The 8,868-nt window shown below is 41.2% G+C and overlaps 3 protein-coding genes across 4 annotated transcripts in view; all 3 read left to right on the plus strand.

Moving 5' to 3' along the window:
• Positions 1-417: 417 nt before the first annotated feature.
• Positions 418-3,078, plus strand: LOC109186372 (sedoheptulose-1,7-bisphosphatase, chloroplastic-like). Of its 2 annotated transcripts, none has more exons than XM_019336320.1 (8): positions 418-729; positions 1,269-1,394; positions 1,470-1,655; positions 1,760-1,841; positions 1,918-2,139; positions 2,214-2,314; positions 2,433-2,504; positions 2,711-3,078. In XM_019336320.1, exons 1-8 carry the CDS (start codon positions 607-609, stop codon positions 2,990-2,992), a joined length of 1,194 nt encoding a protein of 397 aa, XP_019191865.1. In that variant the 5' UTR covers positions 418-606; the 3' UTR covers positions 2,993-3,078. The 2 variants fall into 2 exon arrangements, with proteins under 2 accessions (XP_019191865.1, XP_019191864.1); XM_019336319.1 differs by having other exon boundaries at positions 428-729; positions 1,257-1,394.
• A 419-nt stretch (positions 3,079-3,497) lies between these two features.
• LOC109186370 (laccase-4-like) lies at positions 3,498-6,911 on the plus strand. The gene is made up of 6 exons (XM_019336317.1): positions 3,498-3,928; positions 4,117-4,268; positions 4,354-4,598; positions 4,675-4,803; positions 4,933-5,850; positions 6,489-6,911. The coding sequence occupies exons 1-6, from the start codon at positions 3,833-3,835 to the stop codon at positions 6,617-6,619; spliced, it is 1,671 nt and encodes a 556-aa protein (XP_019191862.1). The 5' UTR covers positions 3,498-3,832; the 3' UTR covers positions 6,620-6,911.
• Positions 6,912-7,514: 603 nt separating this feature from the next.
• LOC109186375 (transcription factor DIVARICATA-like) overlaps positions 7,515-8,868 on the plus strand; it is a 2,030-nt gene continuing 676 nt past the window's right edge. The window contains exon 1 of the mRNA XM_019336327.1: positions 7,515-8,512. Within this exon, the coding sequence (XP_019191872.1) occupies positions 8,142-8,512 (371 nt within the window). The 5' untranslated portion in view covers positions 7,515-8,141. The remainder of the gene's footprint in view (positions 8,513-8,868) is intronic.

Consider the following 8,868-nt stretch of genomic DNA (forward strand, 5'->3'; position numbering starts at 1 on the left):
GAACTAAATACGAAAATACTAATTATATAATCGGGCGACAAACAAGTGGTATTAATTCTATATGTGTGTGGCTCGCATAGACAATTCGGTTAGTCACATAGGTGAAATTTGAGAACAATGACTCATAATCGAGTCTTAGCAGCAACAACTCTTAAAGTACACAATAAGCAAAGGTCTTTACATCCTCCAGCCGTTTTGTCGACCCGGGGCCGTTTTGTCGACCCGGGGCCGGAGCGTACGCAGTAAGCAACAGGTCTTTAAATCCTCTAAGACGCTTTGTAGGGCCAGAGCCGTATATACAGTCATTGATCTAACTATCTAAGACACTAACATATAAGCCACAAATATACTAGAGATTGTGATTATTACAAAAAATTCTCCAATATTTCATGGTACCATCATGCATCATATCAGCCTATCTATAACACCACACGCCACGTGTCATAAATCCAAGCACCCGTTTATCTACTAGCTTTGCAGCTCTCCATCCATGCTGCCTACTGGTGGCTGTTCCATGCCTAAGAAGTAAGAATTGAATTGAAGCTTTCTTCCAATCTTCATTCTTTCCCCTCAAGTTCCAGCTTAGCTTGAATCTCTACAATAGCCATGGAGACTGCAGGCATCACATGCTGCGCACGTGCAGCTCTCCTCCCAAACGTTGTTGTTTCTCCCCAACATTCAGCTGCTCTGGCTAGTCCGAGGTCCATTTCTGCATCATTCACCAACAAGGTATGTGTCTTCTTGTTACAGATAATGATGTTTGGTGCCTCTTTTTTTTTTTCTTCAAGATTGTTGTACTAAGGTAACTTCACCCAAGTTATCAGATGGTTGACTTAATAACCACAAGTTACAAGTTTGACTTGTATCGAAAGCATTTGTTAACCAGTCGGTCAGTTATAAGTAATTTAGACTGATTTTTACTTCCTCATGGTCTTTTGAGGGTTATGGTCAGAACCTAAGCTGGTCGGCTATGGTTAACCTGGTGTTTCATCTTGTGGTTATTTACCGGTTAGGGTCACAATTTAGACTGATTTACCTATTTATAATTGTTTATCAGGACCATAAGCGTGATTTACTTAGTACACACTCTCTAGTAGTAGTGGCGATGAATTTCTCGGGTCAATCAAAAAAGATTGTTGTACTGCATATGCATGTGTACTATGCAGAGTTCAACTAGTAATCTGTAGGCTTCAAACACCAACTGCACAACAGAAAAAGAAAAATAGCACTGATCTTTAATGTAACACAAGTATATTAATGTTGTGCAGGCTCTGAAACCAAGTTCATTATTCGGGGAATCATTGCGCTTTTCGCCTAAATCGACACAAAGGGTGTCAAGAAGAGCAAAGAACTCATCATCCCTTGTGGCCAAATGTGAGCTAGGTGACAGTCTGGTGAGTTATGGTCCATAGAGCAATCTGTAAATGTAGTTGAATGGTGTAAAGAATGACTCTTTTTTTGTTGTGTAGGAAGAATTTCTTACGAAATCGACTCAAGATAAGGGGCTGATCAGGCTAATGATGTGCATGGGAGAAGCTCTGAGAACAATTGCCTTCAAAGTCAGAACAGCTTCCTGTGGAGGAACAGCCTGTGTCAATTCTTTCGGGGATGAACAGCTCGCAGTTGATTTGCTTGCTAATAAGCTTCTCTTTGAGGTTTTTGCTCCTTTAAGGCTTTAATCATCTGTTATTGTTAATAATTCTGCAATTCTGGAGCATATTCTGACCCGTATTGGTATTGAAATCGATGTTTAATTTAGGCCTTGACTTACTCACATTTCTGCAAATACGCTTGTTCAGAAGAAGTTCCCGAGCTGCAGGATATGGGAGGACCAGTTGAGGGTAGGCAGATATTCCGTCTTTTTGGAACTGTGGTTTTTGTTTGGAATGACATTACTCATAATTTGTATGATAATAGGTGGATTTAGTGTTGCTTTTGATCCACTTGATGGTTCGAGTATTGTGGACACCAATTTCACAGTGGGAACCATTTTTGGCGTGTGGCCTGGGGATAAGCTAACCGGGGTTACAGGAAGGGATCAAGTTGCAGCTGCCATGGGAATATTCGGGCCTCGTACTACTTATGTTCTTGCTCTTAAAGATATTCCTGGAACACATGAATTCCTCCTCCTCGACGAAGGTGTCTAGTTTTTGAGATTAATGTTGTTTCGGTTTTATATTGCAGGATTTCTGACGATCGTCTTTGTTGTACAGGGAAATGGCAGCATGTCAAGGATACAACCGAGATTGGAGAAGGGAAAATGTTCTCCCCAGGGAACCTCAGAGCCACGTCTGATAATCCTGACTATGCTAAGGTTTCTGTTTTCGTGTTTTTTCATCTTCTAGTGCAGACATATATGATTCAAAAAAAAAAATCGGGGTTTTGATCTGTGAATCGGGCAACTGAACTGAATTTATGGTTCTTGATGGCAGCTGATAGACTACTATGTCAGAGAGAAGTACACCCTGAGATACACCGGAGGAATGGTGCCCGATGTAAACCAGGTATCTTATATGCCAAAAACTATAACTCAAAACGAAGATGCAATTTTATTTGAACTCATGACCTTTGGTCTGGCTCTGATACCAAATTAAAGCATGTGCTCCATCTCAACTAAAAGCCTAAGCTGATAGTTGGATTGCATGGCTATATGCTCAACATTTATAGTCATTTGCCATCTGCAGCTCTCTGATATGGTTCAAATTTGTAGATCATTGTGAAGGAGAAGGGGATCTTCACAAACGTGATATCCCCGTCTGCAAAGGCGAAGCTGAGGCTGCTGTTCGAGGTGGCTCCTTTGGGATTCTTGATCGAGAAGGCCGGGGGGTACAGCAGCGATGGCAAGCAGTCCGTGCTCGACAAGGTGATCAATAACCTCGATGAAAGGACTCAAGTAGCTTATGGATCCAAGAACGAGATCATCCGGTTCGAAGAGACACTCTATGGCTCCTCCAGGCTCAAGTCTGCAGCACCAGTTGGAGCTTCTGCTTAAGAATGTAGCATCTTTTTAAACTTTCCCCTTTCTGTAATTCTGTCATTTCTTTATATAATCTATGGGTTTTATCTCGTTTTCCATAAGTTTTACCATTCAGTTAAACTGTGATCTATCGGGTTTCTTGGTTTGAGCCAGTCAGTTATGAGCAATCTAAGTCGGTTTGCCAGTGCACACTCTCGGGTAATGACTGCAGGTGTCCCTCGACACACAAAATGTCTGTTTTGTTGCTGGTAAATGCCATATTTGCAGACCATTACAGATTTCAATCACCATCTCCTCTACATTTTATCCTTCTGGAAGCATGGTTTTGCTTAATTAATCTCGAGAAAAATCGACGAATCACAGCCATCCAAGCTCTTTGCTTTATGAGGATGTGTTTACTAGTATGACTTATGCATCAGGGCCCTGTTTAGTTGTGGTTTAAACAACACAATGAAAACTTGACAGCAACATTCTGTATCTGTTTTGACCAAATTTGTCTCCAAACAACACTGTCAAGATTCCTTAATCCTCTGAAACTTGGTGAAAAAACATGACAGAAGTGAACATATTCCCAATATTTGATGATTGAAATGAAAGAAAAAATAGGTATGAGTTGCAGTCATCTGATTACAGGTAACCACTTTTTCGATCACTTTGTGTAATTTGCAAGAAAGCTTTGGGGGTGTGAAAACTGCATGGCTATAGTAGAAACTTCACTCACCTAACATGGTAAAAATGACCCTGCATCACTGCATATATGCCACTCCTTTATAATACTGCTTTGGTCATTCACCATAGTCTGCAGAAACTCGAGAAACTAGCGAGTCTTGGAGAAGAGTACAGAGAACGAGAATCATGGCTTCTTGGGTTCGGGGCGTGGTGCTAGTGGCTCTTGCAGCTCTCATTTGTCCCGAGCCAGTTGAGTCTGTTGTTCGACATTACAACTTCACAGTAAGTAAATTTCTCTTTAATGTTAGGATCAAGCGTTTACCACTATGCCAATACAGCCACATTTTCGAGAGGCAGGGTGTAGCCTTTCAGGCCTCCACCCAACATTTGAGTGGAAAAGCGGGAAAAGAGTGAAAGGTTTGTTTGTTTTAAGAATTCTCCTGAGCAATATGGTACTCAAATGTATGCAGGTGGTGAGCAAGAACACGACAAGAATGTGCTCGAGCAAGCCCATCGTTGTAGTGAACGGGAAGTTCCCGGGGCCTAGTTTGTATGCCCGAGAGGACGATACAGTCATTGTGAGGGTTGTCAATCATGTTCAAGAAAATGTTTCAATCCACTGGTATAAACCTGTCTAAGAGCAACCTTAATTTCTGCTATTTTAGTCCTCAACCTAACATAGTACTATACTGAGCTTTCCTTTTCAGGCATGGGGTGAGACAACTGCGAACCGGGTGGTCAGATGGGCCGGCATACATCACTCAATGCCCGATACAGACAGGCCAGACCTTCATCTACAACTTCACCCTCACGGGACAAAGAGGCACCCTTCTTTGGCATGCACATATCAACTGGCAAAGGGCAACAGTGCATGGTGCCATTGTCATATTGCCTAAACGAGGCGTCCCTTATCCCTTTCCTAAACCCGACAAGGAAGAAGTCATAGTACTAGGTAAGGCGCAAAGAAACCATAGTACAAGAAGGTATAGTAAACCGGTTAACCATATCGTTTCGTTTTGTGGTTTTAGGAGAATGGTGGAAATCAGATGTTGAGGCTGTGATCAACCAAGCAATGCAGTCAGGAATGGCACCAAATGTGTCAGATGCACACACTATCAATGGCCATCCTGGACCTACTCCAAATTGCTCTTCAAAGGGTACTAAAAGATTGAATCCAACCAATTAGTTAGTCTAACTCATGGCCTTGTAACCCCATATGTTCTTTCTTATTTTATCAATGTGGGACTCTTAACACTCGCCAGCTCAAATCTTGTACTAATCTGTAGGATACACTCTAGAAGTGGAGAGTGGCAAGACCTACTTGCTGCGAATTGTTAGCGCAGCAGTGAACGAGGAGCTGTTTTTTAAGGTTGCGGGACACAACCTAACTGTAGTTGAGGTTGATGCTAGCTATGTTAAGCCTTTCAAGACAGACACGATTTTCATCGGTCCAGGGCAGACGACGAATGCAGTCTTGACAGCAGACCAGAATGGTGGCAAATACCTGATAGCCGTTTCGCCTTTCATGGACACGATAGTAGCCACAGACAACCAAACCGCCACGGGCACTCTACACTACAAAGGCACACAGGCCTTAACCTCTACTGTCCTCGCTACCATGCCCCCGAGAAACGCCACTCCTGTCACGAGCACTTTCATGGAAGGCCTTAGAAGCCTGAACTCGAAGAAATTCCCCGCAAATGTCCCACTGCAGACCGATCACTCCCTACTTTTCGCGATTGGTATTGGCATCAATCCGTGCTCAACCTGCCTGAATGGAAGCCGGGCAGTTGGAGATATCAACAATATCAGTTTTGTTATGCCTACCACTGCTCTTTTGCAGGCTCACTACTATAATATCAGTGGGGTTTTCACTGATGATTTCCCTGGACAGCCAGCCATTCCTTTCAACTATACTGGGACTCCACCAGCAAACTTGCAGACACAGAATGGCACAAAGGTCTACAGACTGGGTTTTAATGCCACTGTGCAGGTTGTGTTCCAGGGCACTTCTATGATTGCACCAGAAAGCCATCCAACCCATCTTCATGGGTTTAACTTCTTTGTAGTTGGCAAAGGTGTTGGCAACTTTGACCCCCAAAATGACCCCAAGAATTTCAACCTTGTTGATCCTGTTGAGAGGAACACCATCAGTGTACCAACTGCAGGATGGACTGCCATCAGATTCAGAGCAGATAACCCCGGTAACACGTTTCCCTATGCAAGTGCACGCATAATATACACGCCCACGTGCACACACATTTCAGACTGTTGACTTAGTAACTACAAAGTTACAGGTTTAACTTCCAGCAGGAGTAGCCATTGGGCATTGGCCTTCTTGATTTGAGCTGGTTAGCTCTGGGCAACCTATGCTGATTTACCTTCTTGTGGTCCTTTTTTACTAGGGTCACAAGGCAGGGTTTACCCGGTGCACATCCTCAAGTAGTGGTTGCAGGGTTTCCCACGTGCACACACATTTTAGATTGTTGACTTAGTAACTACAAAGTTATAAGTTCAGCTTCCAGCAGGAGTAGCCGTTGGCCTTCTTGATTTGAGCTGGTCAGATATAGCCAACCTAGGCTGATTTACCTTCGTGTGGTCCTTTCCTGACTAGGGTCACAAACTAGGGTTTTCCCGATGCGCGTCCTCAAGTAGTGATTGCAGGGTTTCCCACGTCAATAAAAAAAGACTAATAAGTCATTTTCGAGATAATATACAACAAAAGTGAATCTTTGTGCTTGATGAATGATGATGGATTTGTTATTGACAAAACCTCAATCAAACTTGGATCTTTATGGTTGATGTTATCTAATCAACTTTGATTGGAATATGGTGAGTGCAGGGGTTTGGTTTCTGCACTGTCATCTAGAAGTGCATACAACATGGGGACTCAAAATGGCTTTTGTGGTGGACAATGGGAAGGGCCCTAATGAATCAATCCTGCCTCCTCCTAGTGACCTGCCTAGTTGTTGATGAAAACAACCAAAGCTCTGTCTGGTTATTCATGGGAGCTGAGGTCAAGAAAAAAAAATAAAAAAAAAAGAACAACTTTTGATGAATAAAAGAGTTAGGAGACAAAGATTTGTTTGTGGGGAAGCATTGACAAAAATTTAATTTCATGAAAACCTTTGAAGGTTCTTGATAATTGTTACTGTTTAAGTTTGTAATGTTTTCTTGTTTTCTTTAAAAGTATGGAAATATATAGAAGGATTTTCTGATGTGTATTTGTGTTTTACAATTTTTAGTGACATGCTTATTCATGTTCCATTGATTTTCAATAAAGTGTAACTCACCCCTTAATCTCTTTCTCATTATATACTTTTCTTTCATAATTTAATAGGAGTTATATGTTGCATTCCATTATTAAAAAAAAATAAAAAATTATTATTACGTAAACTCGTGTCAATTTAAGATTTTTTTTTGTTTTGCATTTGATATTCCGTATTTTTACTATTATAAGACTGACAGGGATTCAGTATGGATTGCACTCTAGCTCGAACTCAAATTCGAGCCATTTTGAGTCAAACTTTAGTTTGAGCTCAAGATCAAGTTTGAAAGACAAGCTAATGAGCTGAGCTTAAGCTCAAATTTGAACCATTTCGAATTGAATTTTAACTCAAATTCGAATTCAAATTTAAAAGACAAGCTAACGAGCTAAATTTCACGAGCTCGAGCTCGGCTCAACTCATTTGCCCTTAATTTTTTTTTTGGTACGCTCATTTGCCCTTAATTTGGATGATGAAGCTGAAAGCAGCCATAATAAGTTAATAACCTTAATTTTATCGCCCATAGTCACGCTAAAATCCAAAGAAACATTTAACATGCACTGCAATTGCAAATGCCATATTCCAATCAAAAGCAGCCACCTTTTTCCGCCATCATCATATCATGCTTTTATCTCCCATTCTTGCTCATAAACTTCCATTGCCACTCTTATTTATACACCTGATTTGATAGCCCTCCGTTCCAGTCTCCCTCCCCAATCCCACTCTTTCTTCTACACCCTTCCCGCCCTTTCTTGATCCACTCTGGAGGGTTTATCAGCACCATCCAATTTCATCAAGTGGGTCTTAACAATTTGAGTTTTTGATCGCTTAATTTCGTTCCTTTATCCGAAAACTTTTCTGGGTTTTGGTTTATTTCCCAGTTCTATTTTATGTGGTTGAATTTAGGTGGTTCTAGAGTTCATGGTTGGGTAGTAAAGTCAGTTGCTTTTTTTTTTTTTTTTTTTTTTTTTTTTTTTCAATATTCTTTTGATTCCAGAAAAAGTTGTTCTCATCTCTAGATACGCCAGTATTATGCTATAGTGGAAAAGGTGTTTTTATTCCCAGTATATGATTCTGAATTCTTTAAAAATCTGATCTTTTTGCATATATCTCCATCACCGGCCCCTAAGATGCTTGTAGTATTTCCCCTGTGGAAATGAAGGGTTCAGTTGTGGTGAACTGAGTGTTTTGGGGTTGAGGAAGGGGAGGGTTTTGGGGAGTTTTTAGGTATGGAATCCTTGTTGATATCACGTCCCAGCTGGTTGATTCATCAGAGCAAGAGCACAAGATGGACTAAAGAAGAGAACAAGCTTTTTGAGAGTGCTCTTGCAATGATTGATGAGAGAAATCCTGACAGGTGGTTTAAGGTTGCTGATATGATCCCTGGGAAGTCAGTGTATGATGTGTTGAACCAGTACAAAGAACTGGTGGCAGATGTTAGTAATATCGAAGCTGGACTGGTCCCGATCCCGGGTTACTTAGCCTCCCCTTTCGCGTTGCAGTTGGTGGATGATCGCGGATTTGAGGTGCATAGGAAGCGAGGGAGGTCTTGTGATCACGAACGGAAGAAAGGCGTGCCTTGGACAGAGGAGGAGCACAGGTAATCTAAAAGCTTAAGCTGATAGTTGGATTGCACGTTTATGTCTGCATCTTTGTGTTTTTTGCAGTCTAATGCTTTTGTTCAATTATGATATGACATGAGACCAATGTTTATGCTTTTATAGTTTTCACATGAATCTCAAGAGCAAATATGTAGTTTTAGGTTTGATTTGCCTTATGGCTATGTTTGGCAAATCTAGCTGAAAAGGTAACTGGCTGTTTGGCAAATCTAGCTGAAAAGGTAGCTGAAAAGCTATAAGCTGAAAGCTGAAGATAGCCATACATAGGAAAATCTACTTGATTTAGAGATTTGAATCTTGAAATTTAGGCATGATTTAGTGAATTGTGATTGGTTTT

Source organism: Ipomoea nil, unplaced genomic scaffold (genome assembly GCF_001879475.1).
Source record: "Ipomoea nil cultivar Tokyo-kokei standard unplaced genomic scaffold, Asagao_1.1 scaffold1407, whole genome shotgun sequence".
Taxonomy (NCBI): domain Eukaryota; kingdom Viridiplantae; phylum Streptophyta; class Magnoliopsida; order Solanales; family Convolvulaceae; genus Ipomoea; species Ipomoea nil.